Source organism: Bufo gargarizans, chromosome 8 (assembly GCF_014858855.1).
Source record: "Bufo gargarizans isolate SCDJY-AF-19 chromosome 8, ASM1485885v1, whole genome shotgun sequence".
NCBI classification, from domain to species: Eukaryota; Metazoa; Chordata; class Amphibia; order Anura; family Bufonidae; genus Bufo; species Bufo gargarizans.
Window position 1 is genome coordinate 178182792 of NC_058087.1, and position 25661 is coordinate 178208452.

The 25661-nt window shown below is 47.0% G+C and overlaps 1 protein-coding gene across 1 annotated transcript in view; it reads left to right on the forward strand.

Moving 5' to 3' along the window:
• Positions 1 to 25661, forward strand: part of XPO6 (exportin 6) — a 38603-nt gene that overhangs the window by 6644 nt on the left and 6298 nt on the right. The window contains 20 exon segments of the mRNA XM_044304332.1: positions 766 to 878; positions 2241 to 2438; positions 2660 to 2725; positions 2727 to 2820; positions 3349 to 3416; positions 4414 to 4429; positions 8916 to 9414; positions 11648 to 11774; positions 13221 to 13330; positions 13732 to 13840; positions 14773 to 14865; positions 16561 to 16630; positions 17993 to 18152; positions 18692 to 18784; positions 18970 to 19114; positions 19627 to 19773; positions 22718 to 22904; positions 23000 to 23155; positions 24586 to 24700; positions 25448 to 25619. Of these exon segments, the coding sequence (XP_044160267.1) occupies positions 766 to 878; positions 2241 to 2438; positions 2660 to 2725; positions 2727 to 2820; positions 3349 to 3416; positions 4414 to 4429; positions 8916 to 9414; positions 11648 to 11774; positions 13221 to 13330; positions 13732 to 13840; positions 14773 to 14865; positions 16561 to 16630; positions 17993 to 18152; positions 18692 to 18784; positions 18970 to 19114; positions 19627 to 19773; positions 22718 to 22904; positions 23000 to 23155; positions 24586 to 24700; positions 25448 to 25619 (2738 nt within the window).

The following is a 25661-nucleotide window of genomic DNA, read 5'->3' on the forward strand; positions in this document are numbered from 1 at the left end:
CTATCCATTTCTATGGAAGTTCCAGAATTAGCAGAGTACACTGATATCTCCTGAACTCCCATAGAAATGAATGGAGGGGCTGCACGCATGCCTGACTGGCTTCTTCGATCATTTCAGAGGGGCTGCAGGGGGTACAGGGCCCCCAATTCTTATGATCAGTAGGGGTCCCAGTGGTAGGGACCACGATCTAATAGTTATTCTTTATCCTATGGATAGGGGATAACTTAATCTTCTCAGAATGTCCCTTTAATGTCATGTACTGTCCAGTCTAAATGTCCCTGACAGGAATACTGCTTTAAAGGGGTTGTCCAGGTGTTTTAATATTGGTGACATAACCTCAGGATAGGTCATCAATATCACATCGGCGGGGCTCTGACACCCGGCACCCCCGCCGATCACCTGTATGAGGATATGGTGCGTGCGCAGTGCGCACCTGCCTTTTCACGTCTCTCTACCTGCTCTGCCATAGACATAGCAGCAGCGAGAAGGAAGACGTCACTGTGCACACTGTGCCTGCGCGCGCCTTCCCTTTATACAGCTGATCGGCGGGGGTGCCGGGTGTCGAACCCTCGCTGATCTGATATTGATGATCTCTCTTGAGAATGGGTCATCAATAGGAAAAGCCCGGAGAACCCCTTTAAATCGCTGTCCTATAATCAATTACATCACGATTGGGTCAGCCTGGTGAAACTACAACTCCCAGCAGTCTTTGCTTATAATGTACTGTACTGTATCGCTCTCTAATGACTTTTCTCTTTTGCACAGAGGCCCTATTGAATAACTTTGCGCAGCAGCTCGGGGCCTGGAGGTTCTGCTTCTACTTCCTGTCCAGCTCGCACAATGACTATGTTCTGATGTACAGTCTCAGCGTGTTTGAGGTGAGAGAATTCATCACTTCTTAGCTTATTATAGATCGATGCATGACACACACATGTTGACACAGATGAACTTTGCCCTTAAAGGAATTGTCCAACCCCCCCCCCCCCCCCCGCATAGTCTTTGGTGCAACCTTAGTAGCCAGGGAGATGGGGAGACTGAGTCTTGATTGACTCCAGCGGGCCTGATGATTAAAAGAACACTGATGAATAATGTGTTATGCCGAGTGCAGGGTCTGAGAGGGCGTCTGTCAGCAGTTTTGTACCTATGAACTGTTGCATATGCGCTTGGCTCTGCTCTCTGTGCAACTGCTGCGCCCTCTGCACTTTGACAGGGCCAGGGGTGATGAAGTTTACACGGTCTGGTCCTGTCAATCAAAGTGCAGAGGGCGTGGCCTCTAGGTGTAATGGTAACGCCCCCGTTGCTCCTAGAGGCTCATTTGCATATAATAAAACATACATTTTTCTCAGCAATGCGGGCACATAGGAACATGGGACCAACACAGATGCCTTCAGCTGCCAAGATTTGTAGGTACAAATCTGCTGACAGATGCCCTTTAAAAAAAAACAATACTCCGTATACTAATTGCCCACCTTTTCCCTTCTGAGTTCTCCTGGGTTCGCCACCAGTTTCTACTTACTGGTGACCGATCAGCCAATCGCTGGCCTCGGCCTTGATTTGCCGCAGCCAGTGATTGGCTGAACAGTCACAGTTGTGCATTGAGTGTCTAGATCAGGGATCAGCAACCTTCGGCACTCCAGCTGCCGTGATACTACAACTCCCAGCATGCAAACTTACTTGGCTGTTCTGGTAACTCCCACAGAAATAAAAGGAGGATTCTGGGAGTTGTAGTTTCAGAACTGCTGGAGTGCCGGAGGTTGCTGATCCCTGGTCTAGGAAGTAGTGGGGGATACAGAAAGCATCTGGACGGGAGCAGCAGGGAATCATTAGCATATTACTTTTTTTAAAGGGGTTCTCTAGGCTACAGATATGGATGCGCTATCCTTATGGTAGGCCATCAGTATAATGATGCTAGGTGTCAGACCCCCACCGCTCACCTTATTCGGGCTGCCATGGTGCCTATACTACCCCCCCTTCTACTCCATACACTTGTTAGTTTCTGGTGCTGGATGTTGGAGCCTTCACCAAGCAGATATTGATGACCTACCTGGAGAATTCTTTGAAGTCATTGCAAAAAAATTAGTCGGTCACAGAGCACAGATTTAAGGAAAAGTTTCTTATATCGAGGTGAAATGTATTGCAGAATGTGAGCCGCTGCAGTAAAATTGGCGCGCTTTCTGCCTGCCGTGTATCATAAATATAGGACTGCGGTAATAAATCTCCCCCACTGATTAATTGTGCAGAACTTAATCAATAAGATGTGGCTGGGCGTCCCATCAGAGGAGAAGATGGAGATCCGCAGCTCCTTGCCCAAGCTCCTCCTGAGCCAGCACAAAGCGCTTCCTGGCTTCATCTGCAACAAGCTGTGCAAGGTGATTGTGGACATGGGCAGACAGGACTGGCCGATGTTCTACCATGACTTCTTCACCAATATCCTGCAGGTAAGGGGATTCCTCCTAATAAGGCAGCTTGTCCATAGGTTGTGCTTGGTATTGCAGCTTAACCATTGACGTGAGCTGTAATACCACATGCAACCTGTGGGCAGGTGTGGAGCTGTTTTTGGAAAGGAAGCAGCATTTTTTTCCGAATTATAGACAACCCCTTTAAGAGGAAGTTTCTCAGCACGTATTCACTGTGTGTCTCCGTCACCCCATCACTGTAGCTTATCCAGAGCCCCCGCACGACTTCCCTGGGGTTGATCATGCTGAAGACTGCTTCGGAAGAGCTAGGCCTGTCCCAGGGAGGACCTGAGCGTAGCCAGGAAGGAGGAACTTCGCAAACTGCTGCTGGAGCAAGTGCCAAACGTGCTGGGTCTGCTGACAGGTAGGGGCTCAGAAGCCACACGGAACTCTGGGCTGAAGGGGACATGTCTGTTTTAGTAACTACTTGCATTCTGCATGGATCATCTATTCTTATAACTGTATGCAGTGCCGTTCCTCTGTTATTCCTGCTAGAAGTTTAATTGGCTGTTACCCATTGGGGGTGTGTCCCTGCACAGTCCGGCAATGGCAGCACCGATTGGATAGAGTCAGACTGTGCAGGTAACAACCGATTGTACTTTATTTATAAACTTCTAGTAGGAGTTATAGAGGAATCATCATTTGTTTCTGTTACGGAATCAGGGAAACTGTACGCTTCATGCTTTCATTTTAATTTCTGCCAGACAAAGGGTGGGGTTGTCATTATTTTTTTATATATGTTTGGCTCTTCATGCATCCCTATTTACATAGACCTTTGCCTAAGGGTGTACACCTCATTTCCTCCATATGTAATTTAACGTAACCAGGGCATGTTATTTAGGTCATTGCCTTTGCTTTACCTCTAATGACACTACTTTCTGTTAAATTCCAGGCGTGCTTGAAAGTATATGGGATAAACACAGCGTCACCACAGCCACTCCTCCGCCATCACCCACTGCAGTCAGATGCCGGTGAGCGTGCCACCTTCCTATATGTCCTCCCGTTTCTTTGTACTCTGTCAGTGCTGGCCAAATTGCTTGACACTACGATTTAAAGGGCATTCTGGTTACCACCCATCCAGAGGTGGTTGGGGCTATAATCATTACATCAGTGGGGGGGCTGATTGCAGAGACCCCCACTGATTATGAGAACCTGGCGCCATACCCCGTGCAGACCTGTCTGGTTGAGCGTGCACGTAGCCGCTCCAATCATGTCTAAGGGACTGCCAGAGATGGCAAAAGTACAAGCGCTCGCCTGTTTCCACCAGTCCCATAGAGTTGAATGGAGCAGCAGTCCCCATGCTTGACCTGCAGCTCTGTTCGTTTTACGGTGCCTGTAAGTCATGGCAGATGGCTACGATTTGCCATCACTTCATGGATCCATTTCAGTCCAACCTCTAATTCTTTACCCTGTTTCCAGCCCACTACTTGCAAAATACAGTGCCTGGCACCAAGCTCTGTCCCAGTGCCGAGTTCACTTCAGAGTCCATGAGGTCCCAAAGATCAGACCCTTAAAGATCATAGGTCAAGTAATGACCTATGCTACTGACATGTCATCACTTTACAAGAAGGTATTAACCCTCTAATTGACTCCTATGCTTGACAAGGATCCTCCGGAGTGCTTAAAGGAACACCCCTCACTACAGACCTGTTATGCGTAGGACAAGACCTAAGGGTGGTCGGACAAGATATAAGAATTTGCTTTAGGAGGTCCTTTAAATGTCTTCGTCATTCTCCTCCTCATGTCTAGGCAGAATACAGTATAGTAAGTAGTTTGCCTGGAGTCTCCCTTTAAGAAACCAGTTATAATACTCATAACGTGAACGATGGTTGCCAGCGTACCCCATTAGGAGATGCAGATGCCCACCTAGCCGTACTGCAGAATAATTTTGGTTGGATTAAGTGGCCCCATCGACTATCTGTCTCTAATTCTGTGATCTGCAAGCAGCGTCCAGTAGGGTGAAGCTGGAACTGGTCTTTCATCTCCTCTGGTAATATGGCGGTGTTCCATCATTGGACTACTCCTTATTGGTGATCTTGAGGTATCTTCCCTCCAAGCATCAGAGGTAGTTGCAAGGTGTTAGAAAAATGTTGCTGCTTTCTTTAAAGAGGTTATCGGGGAATTAATATTGGTGACCTATCCACAGCATAGGTCATCAGTTTTCACAACGGTGGGGGTGGTAGTCCTGACGCACACGCCGATCAGCTGTTTTGGGAAGCTGCAGCTCTGGTGAGCGTGGAGGCCTCCCTGGCGCTTTCCAAGCATGGACTTGAATGGGGCTGAGCTGCAACTCTTCTAACAGCTGATCGCCGAGGGTCACAGGCGCCGGACCCCTGCTGATTTGATACAGAGGAAAGGTCATCAATATTCCCAGATAACCCTTTAAAGGGGTTGTCTCATCATAGACAATGGGGGCATATCGCTAGGAAAGGAATGCCAATATTGGATAGGCGCCAGCTCTTGTGACATCTCTTTCCCCTGAGATCAATGGCGCTCGACTATTTTCGCCAACCCCCGTAGAAAATTAATGGAGGGCGGCTGCGCATGCGCGGGTTGCCCTCCTTCACTTGCAGGGCTCCGTTCTCGATATAGGTGCTGGGACCCGCACCTATAAGACAATGGGGGCATATCCTAGCGATATGCTCCCATTGTCTATGATGAGACAACACCACTCCTGTCCTGAGGCCAGGTCTGATTGTGCAACTCGTATCCCCTTCATTGGAATCCAAGACACAGCCCATGGACGAGTGGTGCTTTCTCTTTCAACTTCAGGCACAAGCAAAAAATGGAGACATGCCCCTATCTAAGTAGTATGGGAGCACATTTTACTACGCACAGCGGACTTCCTGCCTTGTAATCGCATAGGAGGACACTGTAGTTCTCATTTCCTAAAAATATACAGTAAATGTAGAGCCGTTCTAAAAATAATGCACTTCCACTTTAACGTGTGACCTTCTGAGTGCAACACATTTCCACTTGTGCAAGGCAATGTGAAAGCTGTAGTTTCAGAAAACGTCTTGGTGCCTTTTTGATCTGTGAGGTGCAGATAGTGAGACCCCAACCCGCTGATTCTCGGGGAGGCAGGATAGTATACAGCAGGGATCAGCAACCTTCGGCACTCCAGCTGCTGTGAAACTACAACTCCCAGCATGCACACTTGTTCGGCTGTTCTTGTAACTCCCATAGAAGTAAAAGCAGGATTCTGGGAGTTGTAGTTTCGTAACGGCTGGAGTGCTGGCGATTGCTGAGCCCTTACGTCGCTCTGATTGCTTCCACGAGGATCAGCAGAGCAGAGTTGAAGCAGCTGAGCGCCCGTTATGGGGGCACCAACCTTTTTAGATCCATCCGATACGTCAGATGTTTTCTGAATGTAGATGTACACTAAAGGCTTTACGTCTGCCGCTTTAATAAGTGTATAAGAGACGTGCCCCCATGTGAGACTCTTCTAACTGGGGGAGTGTACATCCCTGCCATAGAGCTCAAGTTAGATTTCAGATGCAGATTTAAAGGGACTGATATTGTTAAATGTCAGCCCTGACCTTTTCCATACATCCTGTGGGGCCACATACACATGAGAGAGAGGGAGCCACATGCTCTGGACTCATTTACAGTAGGTGCCACCAGCAGCGGCTCTTGCTCTGGTGCATTTGGGCTGTTTAAATGCTCTCATCTAATACGTCATTACATCTCCAGTGGCCTCTAAATCTTCTCCTGGCAAAATTGGCAAGTTGCCTGGTGTCTTGGTAGTCACACCAGCAGTGACTCTCCTATTCAGGTGGTTATCTGTGACGAGATTGGAGTTGCCCTCGTGTTACTTGTTATAATAGAGGAAAGCAGGTTTTGCAGCATCTCTATAGTAAACACAGGTCATCAGCACCCAGTTCTTGTCACTCCCGGTCCCTGTGCGTCTTCCGGCATGTCTGTCATTTCCCCTGAGATCAATGGCGTCTACTTGTTGCTTATTTCCTTCCTGTTCACGAAAGCATTTGTGGTTCCCTTTTGTAATGCGGCTGCAGACACGGACTGAAGAGATGTCACAAGAGCTGGTGCCTATCCAATATTGGCATTCTTTTTACAGTGGTAGCATGGACTTCAGGACTGACAGTATGGCGACTTGCCACACCATGAGATGTTGTCTCCTTCAGGGGAGACCACCAAGTGTCGATGTCTGCTTTTCTATCAGGAACATCCACTCCCCTCTCTGTGGGTTGTCTTGTATTGTAGTTCAGTCCCTTTGACTTAAAGGGGTATTCCCATCACAGACAATGGGGGCATATCGCTGGGATATGCCCCCATTGTCTGATAGGTGCGGGCCCCACCTCTGGGACCTGCACCTACAATGAGAACGGAGCGGGGAAATGAACGCGCATGCGCAGCCACCCTCCATTCATTTCTATGGGGCCTCCGAAAATAGCCGTGCGCTGGCTCGGCTATTTCCGTCTGCCCCAAACAAATGAATGGGAGCAGGGGGCGTTCGTGCGCGGTGCGCTCCCATTAACTTCTATATGGGAGCAGCGCTTGGTGGTGGATGGACCCCGGGAAATCCGGGGTCCTCCAGCTACAACTCTCCTCGCTCCATTCTCGTTGTAGGTGCAGGTCGCAGAGGTGGGACCCGCTCCTATCAGACAATGGGGGCATATCCTAGCGATATGCCCTCATTGTCTGATGGGATTACCCCTTTAAATGGATGTGAGTTGCAGTACCAGACACGGCCTATAGACAATAAAGGCGCTATTCCTGCAGAAAAATAAATAAAAAATCTGACTTTCTATTAATCCTGGACAAGGAGAGGTTCCCATAAAAAATATATACCCGTGACGTGAATTCCAGAAATGATTAATCTTTGTGTGAGACGCAGGAATATTCTAGCCACCACTCTCAAGGATGCTGCTGCTTCTTCTATTCACAATCGGTTTTTCTCCATCCCACTTGATGACTGGCCTGCAGAAAGGTTTTGGCCACAGTGTCAGTTGACTGTGCCGTCCAATAGCTACTGTGGGATGTCTCCTTACAGTCCCCGACCAGATGGATGATCATGTCGGCGACTGGCTTATTGCAGTAAGGACTTGTGGCCGTATCGCAGGTCCATCTTGTATGCAACCTGTCTACAGCATCTTGCTTCCAGTTCCGTTCCCAGGGTCGATTGGCCATGTGCATGGGGCCTTATGGCAATGTAAAGTAGGGCTATGTCTCCGCTGCCCCTTAGACAAGGCCACTGCAGGTGGTCAGTCTGGTTTGTGCAGTCCTGGATGCAATATCTGGCCTCAAGCTGTGGCTTCTCTTAGGATGCAATGTTAGGGCTCATGCGCACAACCCTATGTTCAGTCCGAATCCGCATTTTTTTCAGACCCATTCATTTCAATGAGGCCGCAAAAGATGTGGAAAGCACACGGTTTGCTGTCCGCATCCATACGTCCGTTCGTTCCGTGGCCTTGTAGACAAGATAGAACGTGGTCTAGTCTTGTCCATAGGACATTTCTGCAGGAGTTAAAAAAGAAATGGTGGCATGCACTCGGCCAGGACCCGTGACTTGCGGACTGCCGAACGGATACGGTTGTGTGCATGAGCCTTTAGTATGCTAATATCATTATCTCCTCACTACCTATAATGGTAATCCAGAAACTAGAAAATGTTCTCAACTGAAAAATAATCTCTTCAATATTCCGCCTGCATACATTACTTCTTTTTAGTCAAGCTGCACACATGAAGAATTTGTTTTTCTTTTCATGCAAAAATATAAAATTTCCCGCAAATGAACTGCGCTGGGCCTGGATGGATGGGTCGGTGCCAGCGGTGGGCAGAGTCTGCTGCGTGCTAATGACTTCTGCCTTGCTGGAAGCATCCTTGAGATGTGTAGCGTAATGATACGGACAGAGATTTCATAGGGGGAGAAAATGTCAGGAATTTGCAGTAATAAAGTTCCAAGTGGATGACCTTGAAACTACGAAGGAATGCAAGGGAAAGGGGCATTATTATAATAATAATAATAATAATGAAAAAAATATTCCGTAGCAATCATCGACTTTTATATGCAGTAGATGTCTCCATTGGGTTGCACTCATATGGAGTTCGATAAAATGAGACGCTTCCCCTAATGCCAATGACTTCATCTTCTTTACTGCTCTAAAACGTAAGATGAAGCAAGCAACTTTGTAACGCTTTTTTTTTTTTTTTTACTTGGTGCCATGGTAACAGACTACAAGCAAACAATGCGTAGTCTGATCCTACAATTACTCCAGTTCCATCTATGCCTTAGTTCTTGCTAACCTACTGAATGTATGTTGGCAAGTAGCAGATGGGAGCGTGACTACGTAAGGTGTTTGTAGTCTGTTACCATAGCGACAATGTGCAATCGTGAAGAGGCTGTCAGCATCATTGTAGGGGTCACTAATACCTGCAGTGATGCTTTCTCATTGGTCTGAATTTTTTATTTTTTTTCCCTTTTCCACCTTGTAGAAGACCTCCTCAGTAACCTTGTGCACACCCCCGCCTTGGCAAAGCAGCTGAGCCAACCACCTCCGAGCCTGGAAGCTGAAAGTGAGCGTATTTGTGCCCTGGCCCTCGAGTGCCTCTCGCATCTCTTCAGTTGGATCCCCCTTTCCGCCAGCATCACCCCCTCCCTGCTTACCACAATCTTTCACTTTGCCCGCCTGGGTTGCGACACCCGGTCACGAAGGACTCATACCGTCAACAACACCAACGCCGTCACCATGAACGGTGGTGGCAGCAGTAGCCCTCCCATACCATTGACTTTGCCCACCTCTCAGCAAGACTGTAACCGACTGGGGGTCTTAGCAATGTCTTGTATTAATGAACTGATGTGCAAGAACTGTGTCCCCCTGGAGTTCCAGGAATATCTGTTACGCGTGTGCCAGCAGACCTTCTACCTCTTGCAGAGGATTACACGAGAGACGAATGCCCACAGTGTGCGCAGTCGCCTGGAGGAGCTGGATGAGAGGTACTCGTGGTTTTTATGGTAGCACTATTTTAAAAGAAAATTCAGAATGTGAATGACTTTAAAGGGGACGGACGCATTCACTGTTTTATCTCCATGCAATATATAGCAACTTTGCAAATGACCTTGGTTAAAAGATCTGTGTCCATAGCGCCTTTGCATACCCATGTGTCTCCGTGGCAACAGACTACAAACAACCCCTGTGTCGTCTGATTTGCAGTCGTGCTACGATCTTTCTCTTCTTGCTTGTATACATTTGGTAGGCAAGCAAAAAGGGACAGGTAGGAGTGTGGTTCTGGATCACTTTGGCTGGGAATAGTGGCAACAATTGGAATGACTTTCTCTGTGAGAAATCAGTGCAGATCTAATATGAAAGGGATTTTCCGGGTGTTTAAAGGGATTATCCAGGATCTATAATGTCCCCCGTATGCCCAGGCCCCTCACAGATGTGTTACCTCCTCGGCACCCGCATTGCTTCTCATACCGGCAGGGCCGCCGCTGCATCTCCCCGTCACGTGGATGAAAACATCTGGGGGGTGGGTGTTGGGATGGGCAGCCAATAGCTGGCCACGACGGGGAGGAGCCTTCCTAGCATCACCCTTTAATATTGGCTGTCCTCAGGTATTGGTATTGCAACTGTGCCCCATTCATCTGAATGAGACTGAACTGCGCTTATGCCATGTGACCGATGAACGTGATGTCACATGGCTTAGTAATAGCCTTTTCACACAGCTGATCGCCAGGGGCGCCAGGATTCGGACCCCCCACTTATCAGGTACTGGCGACCTATACTGAGGATAGGACATCAAAATCTCAAACATTTCCTTTTTAGGGCTCATTCAGACTGCTGTATGCTGTCCGCAAAAAGGCGGATCCGTTTTGTTGCAGATTAGATGCAGACCTATTCACTTCTACGGGGCCCTTTATCTTCTGTTCTATGGCTCCGCATAAAAAAATAAAACGTCCTATATTTGTCAGTGAAAATCAGGACGGGCCCCATTGAATTCTGTGGGTCCGCAAAAAAAGCAGAATGCAATCCGTTTTTTTTGCGGACATGCCTAACTGTCCGCAAAAAAAACAGGTCCGCATTTTTGTGGACAACATATGGCCGTCTGAGTGCGATTCCCGATTACATGCTAGGATCCTAGAGCCTTAGGGGGCTGTATTACACCTGGATACCAGGCAGATCATTGCTAACATGCGTTCGTACTAACAGTAGTCAGCGAAGATTTTCCTGTGTAAAAGTGCCAACGAAAGAGCAAACGCTCGTTCATCGGGTAATCGTAATTTTTTTAAGCAGGCTACAAAATCGTTGCTTGCTGGCGGCAGGATCGTGCTGTCTAATCACGATCTGCTGTTGGCAAATAATGATTCTGTATGGGGACGAGCGATGGCATTAGAGATTGCTCTGCTCTTCCCCATACTGTGGAGGAGATCGCTGCATGTAATAGCAGTGGTCTCCTTCGCTGATGAGCAGGTGATTGCCGAAAGGAACGCTTCCTTCCCGATACAATACAGGACCTTAGGGTTGCATGAGATTAAAAATATGGCACAATCAGACTACACACGGGGTTTCTTTGTAGTCTGTAACCATGGAGACACAGGTCTGCCTAAGAGCTGTATACAAAGGAACTAGGAGATTTTTAATATTGACTGCCCTGTCGAGCTACATTGAGACATTTAATTGATACTTTCCCTGTATTTCTCAGTAAATGTTTAAGTATTAAAGAGAGAATCGGATACGAGAAGGATCAGAAACTTTGTACCGGTCAAGTCGTTCTTCATTTGCCGCAGGATACGTTGTATTGTCCTTCCTTTTACGATAATTCTCACTACTTCAGATCCGTGGCATGTATCGTTCTTGCAGCTCAACAATAATTGCATTTTCTTTGCTATATACCACATAAAAGCAGTGCCCTTCAGTGTGCGCCTGGCTCCAACCAATGCCATACCATAGGCGCCGATGCTGGCTCGTTAGTGTTGTGACTTGTGATGCCCCACAATTTCTGGTCACCCCAATCTAATGAGGTCACGGCGTGCCCAAGGCTGTGGCATCGCTTCTTGAGTAACCAGTTCTTTCAGGGTCATTACTGTATCTGTTATGTCAAGGAAGGCTGGATGGCTTCCATTACCCTCTGACACCCAGCTTTCCCAGAGTCCAGACCTGCAGATCTTTACTTGTGGGCCGTATTGGGGGAGTGGGCTTTTCATCGTTTGCCTCTTCATGTCGTTACAGTTATGTGGAAAAGTTTACAGACTTCCTTCGGCTTTTCGTTAGCGTCCACTTGAGGAGGATAGAATCGAATGCCCAGTTCCCTGTAGTTGAGTTCCTGTCATTGCTCTTCAAATACACCTTTCATCAGGTAATGTGTTGGACTCCGCTAAGGTCCCTTTAAGGTTCAAGCAGCGTTTACCTTGGGCCTCATCCACATTGCAGAGCTGTGTCTTACGAGCTGTAGACTTTGGGGGGGATTCTGTCGGTTGCAATCTTTTTCAGATCTTCTCTTCTAGAAGCAACAAGCCCCTATAGAAAATAAGAGGGATGCTCTTGGTACAGTATGGTCCTGTAGACCAGTGTTTCCCAACCAGTGTGCCTCCAGCTGTTGCAAAACTACAACTCCCAGCATTCCCGCACAGCCAAAAGCTGTCCAGGCATGCTGGGAGTTGTAGTTTTGCAACAGCTGGACTGCACACTGGTTGGGAAACACTGCTGTAGACCATTCGAAGGTTGTCTGGAGCAGTTAAATAGGAGGGGAGTAATTCACTGCCAGACTAATCTGGCGGTGGCTTATTCCTCTCCGAAAACAAAAAGGGTCAGGAATGTTGAAATTCAACTACCCAATGGCTACCTCTTTCCATACAGCAAGTATCTGAAAGCTCCCCCTCTGCAAAATTAGTTGGATGACTGATCCCACCAAAATCATTAAGTCCGGTTGACATACATCTAATGTGTAGGTATAGCCCTTGGCCCCAAGCATTGACTGCACATGAGTTCTTTATTTATTTTTGGCCTTAAAGGGGTTGTCCGGCAAATATTGATGATCTATCCACAGGATAGGTCCTCAATATCACGTGGGCAGAGGTCCATGTCCCAGAAAGCTGCGGCACTCACCGGAGCTCTCAAGAATGTGCCGGCCTCCTGAGCACTTGCCAAGCAGTGCCGTGCATCGTATAGCAGCTGTGCTTGGTATTACAGCTCAGCCCCTTTTTGATTTAAAGGGGGCTGAGCTGCAACTAAGCCATGTGACCGATGTACGGTGACGTCACATGGCCTGGGAAGAGGTCACGGCACTCGGAGCGCCCGGATTCCTCTAAAAGGCTGATCAGTAGGGGTCCTGTGTGTCAGACCCCCTCCAATCCTGAGGATAGGTCATCAATTTTAATTCCCGGACAACCCCTGTAATGGTCAGGGGGTTAAATGGCTGGGTCGGAGGTTTGATTGTCAGCCGAGAATACACTCCAGGTTGACGGTTTATTCTACATCGCCGTAAAATCTTATATAAGCGATCGGTAGTGAACAAAGGACATCCTCCATAGGAGAGATCGGTCTGACTGTATGGAACCTGAAAAAAACACTCTTGACTAAAGGGGGAGCAGCAGCCCAGGTATATGGAGTACCTTTTTTTTTTTTTTTTTTTTTTTTGCGGAGCGGATCCATTGAAATGAATGGTTCCGTATATGGAAAGCAAAAAAAGAACGGAAATGGGGAAAAAAAACGTTTGTGTGCATGTAGCCTTAGATGTCTATTTGTCAGGTTATTTTTCTGTCTCCTGCTCATGTACTTGATCTGTGGTATTTGCCTCCTGCAGCCGACACATGAAGGTTACCTCTCGTGTCTCGATATCTGGGCGCTCTTCTTAGACTATCTAACAAACAAGATAAGAAACCGGCTTGAAGACAGAGAGGCCATTATTGGCAGGTGAGGGTTTTCGTGATGCCGGGGGCTTACAAGGAGCTGAAGTTCAGTGGGAAGTCTTTGTGTTAAATGTGATTTCTGTCTCCCTCATAAGGCCTTTCCGCAATATACGGGCACCGGCCATTTGTGCACCGCATCACTGTGGTGCGGTGTGGAACAGGGTTCTGTCCGTGCCTCCACACTGCAAAAAGGTAGTGCATGCAATACTCTTTGCATTGCGGATCGTGGAACCCATTCAAGTGCATGGGTCCTGCCTCCGCCTATGGTGGCCCCACGGGCAGTGCCAGTGTACGTTCGTGTGCATGAGCCCAAAGGGAATAATAGAAAAAGTAAGGAGGACAGGTGGAGGGGTGTCTCTGCTGCCCTCGAGTCATAGCGGCATATTCATTTTACATCCTTCGCAGGTACGAGGATGCCCTGGTGCTGCTGCTCACTGAGGTGTTGAATCGCATCCAGTTCCGCTACAACCAGACACAGCTGGAGGAGCTGGACGACGAGACGCTAGATGATGATGTAAGTAGTTGGGGCACAGTCACAGCTGCCCGCTTTTTGCTGCTGAAGCGACTTACTGCCATGGTTAGATGTGCAGTCATGGCTAGGTCAGCTGACTTTTAATGCATGTGCAAATGAGCTGTTAAGTGCACTGAAGGTGGGCCCAAGCTCCTCTGTGCATCCTTGCTCCTCTTGTATCCTCTGCCAGCCCCTCACTCTTTCTTGAAGGACAGGGCCCGGCAAGAGGACTATGCAGGAGCCTTCACCCTGTCAATCAAGGAGAGAGAGAGAGGCTGACAGACGAAGCAAGAGGAGCAAGGATGCACCGAGAAGCTTGGGCCCACCTTCAGTGCACTCAACTGCTCCTTTTCAGATGCATTAGGGTCCATTCACACGTCCGTTTTGGTGTTCTGCATCCGTTCCGATTAAAAACGGAACGTTATGCGGATCCATTCATTTTCAATGGAATCCGCAAATAATCGGACAGCACTCATGGTGCTCTCCGATTCCGTTCCGTTTATTCGGATCCAGGAAAAAAATATACCCTGTCCTACTATTTGTCCGATTTTGCGTTCCGTCATGCCATTCTAGTCAATGGATCCGTCAAAAATGCGGAAGACATGCTAAAAGCATCCTCATGTCGTCCAGATTTTCGGATCCGCAAAAAACAGGAACGTTTATCTGGAAAGGTAAAAATACTGACGTGTGAATGGACCCTTAAAAGTAGTTTTTCTCCAGAATGAACCGACAGATCATAAGTGAAAGGCATCACTACATTCAGAAAGACCTACAAGGCAGTGTGCCAGTGACCACACACAACCCCTGGACAGGAGGGGGAGCTGTGTGTGTGTGTGTTTTTGTGTTTTTTTTTAAAGAAGAATGCAGACCTGTTTCCATCCTGTGCCACGTACTGTACTTTTGCACTGACCTGTGTGTTGTACATTGTTCTACAGCAGCAGACAGAGTGGCAACGATATTTACGTCACAGCTTGGAAGTGGTGGCCAAAATCATGGAGCTGCTCCCCACACATGCCTTCAGTACTCTGGTAAATGTATTATTATTATCATCACAAAATTTCACTCGAAAGCAGCTGATTGCAGATTGGACAAATTGGTTCTGTATATAAAGACTGCAACAGGACCATAAGGGAACAGTTTACATGTTCTCAGTGTCCCGGGTGGAATTCATGTTTCGAGTCAGTTCGCCCTTTACCTCCTGTATGTGCACCCTCGCCCCCTACATATAATTCACTTTTCACTCCTATCCTTGTGATACCCAAAGTATATTATATCTCTGGGGGGGGGGGGGAAGGCCGTAATGGAGCAGATGAAGGGACGTCTGGAGCCAGCGTGCATTGACTCCCTGGCTCCTATTTTCTTTATTTTCCGGTCTGCCGAGATCTTGATGTCCAATGGTCACGGACGTTTTCTCTTTACAGTCCAATTTCCGGCATTATAGCCCTTTTTTTTATTTTTAGTAAATTGGAGAATTTCTGGTAAGTGGCTTTCCCTGAACCTCCCTTCATTTGCTACTTTAATGTCCCCGGTGGGAGAAAGCTTCATTCCTTCAGGTAATTTCAGTGATCGTGAATGTTCATTAGCGGTAGATGAGCTGCAGGCTCTTAGCGCTGTGTGTTAGGAGGTGTACTGTAGGTCAGTGCCTCATCTCAGACATGGCTCTTTAGGCGACCATAGGCGTTCTGCAGTTTAGACAGTAACTTTTATATTAGAGGGGTTTCACAATAATACAGCTGATAATAAGGGATCCCCAGGTATCGGCTGCAACCTGCAAGGAAGCGTGAAGCGCCACCACAAGGAAGCGTGAAGCGCCACCACAAGGAAGCGTGAAGCGCCACCACAAGGAAGCGTGAAGCGCCACCACAAGGAAGCGTGAAGCGCCACCACAAGGAAGCGTGAAGCGCCACCACAAGGAAGCGTGAAGCGCCACCACAAGGAAGCGTGAAGCGCCACCACAAGGAAGCGTGAAGCGCCACCACAAGGAAGCGTGAAGCGCCACCACAAGGAAGCGTGAAGCGCCACCACAAGGAAGCGTGAAGCGCCACCACAAGGAAGCGTGAAGCGCCACCACAAGGAAGCGTGAAGCATTGCACAGTTCTCATTGACATCAATGGGCAGTTTGTGTAATGTATGAATATGCCGGGTCCTCCAGAGCTACAGACACTGTCTGAGGTCCCCAAAAATTAGGTCCCTATAATTAATATATATATATATTTTTTTGCTTTGTAAAGGATGATTCAAACGACCATACTGCTATAATGTAGCGAGTTTGGGTCAGCAGAGCTCCCGTCAGTCCATGTGTCAGCCGCATCTCCCGAACCACGTTTCCCGAGCATGGGCCCTTAGTTGGAATTTTTTTCCGTAGGTCTGCATCCTAATAAGTAGATGAAGTTGACCATTGGCATCCCTCAGTGGCAGTCCTCACATTTCTTTAGCTAGCATTGGTGATTGGCTAATATGATAATGGCATATAAGTTCTGAAGCGTCCCGATCCTTGTTTACCGGGCTCCAATCACTGGCTAATGTTGAGGTCATTGCTGTGACCAGTGATTGGCTGCAACGGTCACAACATCATAGGAGGTAAAGCAAGAAACCAGTGCAGCATTGCGGCCTGGGATCGACTAGGTTTTCTTTAGTTTTTTTTTTTTTTTAGCATTGGAAAAAGATTTAATGGAACTGGAAAACACCTTTTAACAGTTTTTTGTCGTCTTGGTTTCTTGCAGTTTGCTGCACTGCGGGAGAACTTGGACGTGTATCTCGGGCTACAGCAGTGCATCGTAACCACAGGGGGAGGTAAGTGTCAGTGGTACTTGGTAAGACTTGTAGTTCTAGGCTTGGTTTACATTTGGTGAAGGCAATAAAATGTCCATAGGGCACCATCCACCCAGCGTATGCCAAGAGTGTCCTTTTGGCAAATACTTGGCAGGTGTGTGTGTGTGTGTGTGTGTGTGTGTGTGTATATATATATATATATATATGTCCCATCATTATAGACTTAGGTGGGGGAATCTACGAAGAGATTTGAGCACGAAGAGAATAGATCTCTGTATCGTCCCTTCAGAGCCTTCTATTTTTCAAAGGATAGAAGATTGGATATAAAAAATTTGCCAGTTTAAGGCAGAAATGGCTAAATAAAAAAAAACTTGGGGGGGGGGGGGGGGGGGGTGGAGTAATATTTTTTTTTTTTTTTTGAGCAACCAATGTCAGGGGTGGGGAGGTTGGGGTAATATATGTATTGTAAGAATAAGATGATTATTGAATAATTATGTAAAAATTGGAAAAATGCAATAAAGATTTATAAAAAAAATAATTGGCAAAGGGACTGATGTGCAGGGTAAAGATGCCACAGGAAAACTGAATCGTGGGAGAATTTGTGCTGGCAGGAGTGGGAAGTGATACTGGGGGAGGTGGAGGAGCAGCGGGTGTTTCAGCAGTGAGAGGAGTATTATCAAATCCATTTTAAATAAAATTATGTAGTTACAGAAGAAATCAATAATCAAAAATGGTTCCGGGCTCCGGGTTGAAGCAATCACAGGCTGACCTAAAACAGCATACAGTAGCTGGGATGGTGGTCTGCAGGAAGTCTGTGGAGAACTTAATTCCATGGCTGCTGCATTGCTCTAAAGGATTTTTTCCAGAGTATAATACTGACTACCTATCCTGGATAAGCCCTCTGTATCAAATCAGTGGTGGGGCCGACTTTTGGCACCCCTGTAGGTCAGCTGTTTAGAGATGCTTCGGCCTCTTCCTAGGCGAGTGATGTCATATATTCAGGGGTCACATGGCCTGTTTGAAGCTTATTGAGTGGGCCTGGGTTGCAATACCACGCACAGCCACTATACAATGTATGGAGCTGTGCTTGGTGAGCTGTGAGGGGGCTGCAGCGCTTACTGGAGCACTGTGCCCTCTTCAAACAGCGGATCCATAGCAGTGCCGGGTGTTGCACCCCCACAGTCCAATATTGGAGACCTATCCTGGGGGTAGATCATCAATATTCCACTCCTGGAAAACTCCTTTTTAATATTGAATGATCTCCACCCATCCCCGATAGTGTGACTAGTGGGCGATTTAGTAAGAGACTGCAGCGTGTGCAATTCCATAGATTGCAGCCAGATAATGTATAAGGTTATTAATGGATATTTCTTCCCCTTACAGAACAGCGTCTCAATGTGACTGCAGAAAACGACTGTCGCAGGCTGCACTGTTCCCTACGAGACCTCAGCTCCCTCCTCCAGGCAGTCGGTAGACTCGCGGAGTACTTCATCGGGGATGTGTTTGAGGCCCGCTTCAATGATGCCCTTACTGTTGTGGAACGGTAAAAGCTAGCACCCGTTTAAAAGGTTTTCTGAGAGTTTTTACTGATGACCTGTCCTCCTCCAGATGGTTATTAGTATCTGATTGGTGGGGTTCCAACACCCGGGATCTCCGCCGATCAGCTGTTTGAGAACCGTTGCTCGCAGTAGTGCCGTGGCTTTCGCTCAGCTCACCAAGCACAGCGCTGTACATTGTATAGTGGTTGTACTTGGTATTGCAGCTCGGCCTCATTCATTTCAATGGAGATGAGCTGCAACTAGGCCATGTGACCGATGAACATGACGTCACTGGCCTAGATAAAGCTGGAGATAGCCGCGGCACTACTGCGAGTTCGGTGGCTTCTCAAACAGCTGGTCAGCAGGGGAGGGGTTCTGGTTGTCGGACCGCCACTGATCAGATACTGATGATCTATCCAGAGTATAGGTCATTAGTAAAAAAAATAATCTCTCTCTAATATAAAAATTATCTATATAAATCTTTCTCTCTCGGGAAAACCCCCTTTAAAATTCTCATCGGTCCCTTTTCCCCCGTCTCTACCAGGTTGGTCAAAGTCACATTGTATGGCTCTGAGCTCAAACCGTACAATATGGAAACTGCGGTGCCATCAGTGCTGAAGCCAGACCTTGTCGATGTGTGAGTATTTCATCTTGGCAATCTCACTTAGGTTTGACTTAGAGATGTGAGTTTCTTCTTGGGCTGCTCTACACTTGGCAGGTTACTTGTGAGTTGGCGGTCTGGCACTTTACACTAAAGATGAGTACAAGATCCGCCTATAGGTTTATAAAGTGCATAATATCTTTGATGTTTACCTTTGGCAGCCATGCCCAGTCCCTGGCAGCATTACAAGCTTACTCCCACTGGCTCGCTCGATTCTACAGTGAGGTTCAGCACCAGAACCCTCAGCAGTTTGTCTCCATCATCTCCACTGCAATGGAGGCTCTACCCACACTCATCAGCTCAAAGGTGAGTCCTGACGAAAACGAGGTTAGGTAAAGGTCCATTCACGCGTCCGCATCCATTCCGCAATTTCAATGGGGCAGGAATGTGCTGTCCGGATCCGCATTTGCAGATCCGCACATCCGTTTCCCAAAAAAATAAACAATTGCGGACAAGAAAAGGCATTTTCTATTAGGGTGCCGGCGATGTGCGGTCCACAAAATACAGAACGCGCTTTTCAGGTGTCCGTGTTTTGCGGATCCGCAAAACGCATACGGACGTGTGAATGGACCCTAAAGGGTCCAGCTACACAGCGACATGTGATATAATGTATTTCAATGATGTCGCAGTGCTACACGACGGTCACAGAAAATGTGACATTTGACTTGGATGGATTTTTTTGTCTGTTGCAGAATGTCACATTTGCAACACCATTGAAATGCATTCCATAAAATGTAGCGCCATACAAGTCGCTGTGTAGCCAGTCCCTAAATGAAGATTATCTGGAAGACAGCGCCTTTACACTTGAATCTTTCCAGGTACAAGAAAAGCTGCTATTATCGGCATGTCATCTGCTGGTCTCTGTGGCTTCAACGGTGCGGCCTGTATTCCTCCTCAACATTCCTGCCGTCCAGAAGGTGTTCAACCGTGTGACAGACAGTTCTGCACAGAGACTACCAGAAGAGGTGGGTCTCCTTATTAAATGGGTTATCCCATGACTAATGTAAAAAATTCTAATCAGACCTCATATGGTACATGGCAACCTCTTTCTAACAAAGCTAGAGCCGGCCCTGCACCTCACATGGATCCTGAGATCTCCACATTCACTGCTCTGCTAGATTTATATTAAGCTGGCAGCTCAAGGGGAGTGTCTTTTCTGCTGCAGCTCAGGGGGCGTGTCCATGCGCTCGCAATCACAGCTCAGGGGGCGTGTCCATGCGCTCGCAATCACAGCTCAGGGGGCGTGTCCATGCGCTCGCAATCACAGCTCAGGGGGCGTGTCCATGCGCTCGCAATCACAGCTCAGGGGGCGTGTCCATGCGCTCGCAATCACAGCTCAGGTGGCGTGTCCATGCGCTCGCAATCACAGCTCAGGGGGCGTGTCCATGCGCTCGCAATCACAGCTCAGGGGGCGTGTCCATGCGCTCGCAATCACAGCTCAGGGGGCAGTTGAAGGATGAAACTGAGCATGTGCGGCCATCTCAGTGAGCAGGTCAAAGAAATAAGAAAGAAAAAAAACAGCCGGTGGCGCTGTACAGATACATTTTATTGAATAGCTCAGTGCCTATGCTACATTTTTAATTCCATGCAATTACAAAAGTATTCAGATCCAGGTGATGGTTTGAAAACTGTAGAATATTTTTTTTTTTTTTTAATGCCCCTCCGATCCTATCCGTTACATCTTCAGCTTCTGTGACTGCTGCAGTAGTGATGTAACCTCATGTATCATCCAGTTAATGCTGCAAGATGTTGCATATTCAACAATACATTTCTTAGGCCTGGAGTGAAATTGATGTGGTTTTACGGCGTTACACTGCGCATCTCGTATTGTGCTGTGGAGCTTGTTTTTGGCCCCTGTCGTTTTGGAAAATGTCTATTTCTTGCCATAGAATAGCATGGTTGACTAAGTTGTTCCATACAGAGAACATCTAGTAAACAAAATGTGTATATGTGTGTGTGTATATGTATGTGTGTATATATGTATATATATATATATATATATATATATATATATATATATATATATATATATATATATATATATATATATATATATATATATATATATATAATTTTCACATGCATACTCACTCACTCACTCACTCACATGCATACTCACTCACTCACATGCATACTCACTCACTCACATGCATACTCACTCACTCACATGCATACTCACTCACTCACATGCATACTCACTCACTCACATGCATACTCACTCACATGCATACATACTCACTCACTCGCATGCATGCATACTCACTCACTCACATGCATACATACTCACTCACTCACTCACTCACATGCATACATACTCACTCACTCACTCACTCACATGCATACATACTCACTCACTCACTCACTCACATGCATACTCACTCACTCACATGCATACATACTCACTCACTCACTCACATGCATACTCACTCACTCACATGCATACTCACTCACTCACATGCATACTCACTCACTCACATGCATACTCACTCACTCACATGCATACTCACTCACTCACATGCATACTCACTCACTCACTCACATGCATACTCACTCACTCACTCACTCACATGCATACATACTCACTCACTCACTCACTCACATGCATACTCACTCACTCACTCACTCACATGCATACATACTCACTCACTCACATGCATACATACTCACTCACTCACATGCATACATACTCACTCACTCACATGCATACATACTCACTCACTCACTCACTCACATGCATACTCACTCACATGCATACTCACTCACTCACATGCATACTCACTCACTCACATGCATACTCACTCACTCACATGCATACTCACTCACTCACATGCATACTCACTCACATGCATACTCACTCACATGCATACTCACTCACATGCATACTCACTCACTCACTCACATGCATACTCACTCACTCACTCACATGCATACATACTCAACCTGGAGTGAGGGGCTGGCTCTTCTACTCAAAAGACTTCCCCCTCCTCCTTGATTGAACACGCACCTGCGCTGTTGCTCTATGTAGCGGCACAAGAGGATATGCTGCTGCTACCCAGTGCGACTATGCATGAGCTGCTACACTTCTTGCTACTTGAGTGGCACAGATGCCAACTGTGCAGGTGGTACCTGGAAATGTAGCTGTGAATGCACAGTTGGCATCTGCGCTGCTTGGGTAGTAGTATGTGTATCCTTAGCACATGTGCCGTTACTCAGATCAACAGCTCCTCGCTGCTCAAGCAGGCTGTTTTTATAAATGTATAAGTTTCGTACAAATCTATTTGCTCATCTCAAGTGTGCAGTATACTTTTATTATTTTTTTTTATATGTGTACCACTGCATGCCTCTGCAGTTTCACACATTGGAGAAATGCACTGGGAAATCCCAACATATGCTGCAAACAACGTGAATGCAACCTAAACCTGACAGCAGCTGAAGAGCTCATTCACACGATCCCTATCATGAATGTGGAACCGTTGATTTGAATGGGTCAGCAATCCGGAAGATATGTATCAGAAGGCCATGGAAGCACTACAGGCCACTTCCGTGGCATTTTTGGGACCACAATTTGCAGTCCCCAATGCACAGCACAGTCTGCATGAGCCCTAAAGAGGTTATCCGTTATCACCTATCCACAGGCTTTTATGTTGCAAGGACCTGCACTTGTTAGAAGGGGAGATGAATAGAAATATTTGAGCCACGTATCTTATCAATCAGGACGTTTTCTGTGGGATGCCATAGAGACTGATATTGTGGGATCGTTACCTGGGTATCAACCTGTCTAATGAAGCTCTCCTTGACAGGATCCTTATCAAAGGACCTGTCCTAGTAAATGTGATATTTTCTGGTTTCGTAGTGAGCCTCCATTATCTATAGTCAATCGGGAATGATTCCTTTTTTTGTCTCTTGCAGGCTCAGGTGCTGCTATGTCGCGCTCTGTCTAATATTCTCCTTCTCCCATGGCCAAATGTCTCAGAGGCAGAGCAGCAGTGGGCAGAGCGCTCAAGTCATCATGCCAGTCTCCTGAACAGCTTGACCCGAGACTATCGCCAACTGAAGGGTTCTGCTCCTCCTCAGCGGAAGGGACAACATGAGGCCAGTGAGTAGCAGACCCACACCCATAGCATTGCATTCCTTTCTGAACTTGTGCATTTTTTGCTTACTTATAATTTTATTTTATTTTCCTCCCCCTAGCTAAGCGTGTTATCTGTCAGACATTAGGTGTGTTGAAGGACATTGTGGAGAACATCTCTGGCGAGGGCACCAAATCTCGGCAGATCTGTTACCAGTCTATGCAGGAGTCGGCCCAGCTCTCCCTTGCCCTCTTCCCTACGTACATTCACCAGTCGGGTATGAGGCTCTTCTTAGACCTATTTAGTAGCTCTTATATATCCTGATTTCCTTTTGTTATGTAATTACTATAGGATATCAGTCCCCTCACCTTTAACCCATGCACGGCCTTCATGGGAGAAATTGGCATGTAGCAATATTAAAGGGGTTGGTTTATCCTACACTTTAGTGGAATGTTGCTAGTGCATGCCACCAATGTTGGATAGATGCATGTCCCACCTCTGTGACCTGCACCTGTTTGTAGAATGGGGTTGGGGGCCCCACACGTGAACGAGGGTGCACTGTGCAAGAGTGGCCACCCTCCATTTGCTTCTATAAGAGCGCTGGCTCAGCTGTTTTTGGAACTCCCATAGAGGTGAATGGAGTGGTGGCTGCGCTCGCCGTGTGCTCCCTCCATTTATTACTGGCGTTCTGGAAATGGCTGAGCTCGCTCGGCTCTTTTCGGCACCCCCATAGAAGTGAATAGAGAGCGTGCTATGGTGCGCTGTCCTTCACTCTGGGGGCTCTGTTTTAGAGATAGGTGCCTGTCCCATCTAAGTGACCCGCACCTATCTGACATTGGTGACATATCCTGTATGAGATGGGCCAACCCCTTTAAATTCCGACCATAAACTAATGCCGTAACCTAGCAATATGTCCCTTTTAAAGAAACTTATAGAAAGAATTGTGTACTCTTAAAAATAAAAAATGTGCAGACAAATCTCCAGTATCCCACCTACATTTTGTGTGGAGAGGGATACTCGGAACCTGTCAGATTTTGCTTCATTTAGCAGTGGAAGCAGACAGAAAAAAACTTGTGATTACTCCATCCCAACTTGTCGGTCTCCATACACCTTAACCTGTATCTGCCAAGATATCGGGGTAGGATCAAGCATGTTGGAATTCAACACGTCCAGTCCTTTGTTGCTTGGGAGATTATTATTTCCCTTTTACTGCTGTTCTCTTTTGCCTCATAAAAAAATCAATCATACAAGTCTATATGTTTGAGGGGGACAGGGATGGCTATCTAATGTATATAACCACTTTAGCTAGTCCCCATAGCCATCTGGCTCAGAGTCATCCTGAAGAAATGCCAGCATGATCTAATGTCTATGAATAGACCTGGTAACACGAGGTATAGGTGGTATTGTCAGGAGAGCGACCTGATATAGAGAACCCGCAAAATATAACGCCTTAGTCGGGAACCACTCCGTCCCTCAGACTTCTGCCTTCCCCAGAGGGGTCACACAAGGCTCTTGTCTAGCAGCCGCATTCCCTTACGTTATGTACAATGAACAAGTGCTATATAGCAAAATTAGAGCGGGTCTTGTTGGAAGAAGGATGGGTGCTCCATACAAAAGGGAGATTCTGTCACACTGGCATACTGGGACCTGCCGCTGCATGCATTGTTCGTTTTTGTACGTGTCATCATGAGATTTTTCCTCTCCTAGATGTGACCGAGGAGATGCTCAGCTTTTTCTTGGCCTTATTCCAAGGACTCAGGGTGCAAATGGGGGTGCCATTTACGGAGCAGATTATACAGACCTTCCTCAACATGTTTACCAGGTAACCATACTCTGCCCGCCACTCGCTGTGTCCCATGTGGATCGGGTAAGGCCCTGTTCACATTTTGCGCTTTGCAGATTCGGCATGCTGTTCCCTGCGCTGCTGGAATTCCGTCTGGCCCCATTCACTATAATGGGGACCGGTGGAGATCTGGCCGCAACCCAGTAAATATGCTGATACTCGTGGCGGTTTTCGTCTGGCCGATTCTCACTGTTTGCCGGGTTGTGGCCGGATCTCTCTGCTGGTCCCCATTATAGTGAATGGGCCCGGCGAGTGTCGGCTAGCATCTGGTAGTGCCGGACCTAGACTGCTCCCTGCCGGAAGAGCATGCCGGAGGTGCCTAACGCCAGTGTGACAGTGTGAAACTAGCCTAAGGGGATATATATATATATATATATATATATATATATATATATATATATATATATATATATATATATATATATATATAATTTTTCTTCTTGTCAGAGGTATACGTTGGGAATGTACCCCAACACATACCATACCTCCAACATATGCCGCTACATAGTAACTATTGACTCCCTTTGCTCCTGTGCATAGGAAAGCAAAGAAGACTATGCTTTTCATATGCAGTTAATTAAAAGGACCATACCAGCCCAGCGTACATTAAAAAAAATACACTTTTTTGGCATATATGCCTATGGACACTTCATAGATATATATTGGGGATGTGAACTGAGCCTTAACGTGTCCAGTGCTCATTATTATATCGCACCATGTCTGCAGGGAGCAGCTGGCAGAGAGTTTACTACAGGAAGGCAGTGCCGGCTGCCATGTGGTTGAAAGGTTTCTCAAGATCCTGCAGGTCGTAGTCCAGGAACCTGGTCCAGCCTTTAAACCTTTCCTGCCAAATATTTTGTCCCTGTGCATGGAGCAGCTCTACCCTATTATTGCAGAGGTAAGTGATCATTGATTGCTTTGCTCTTTGACAATTTGTAAT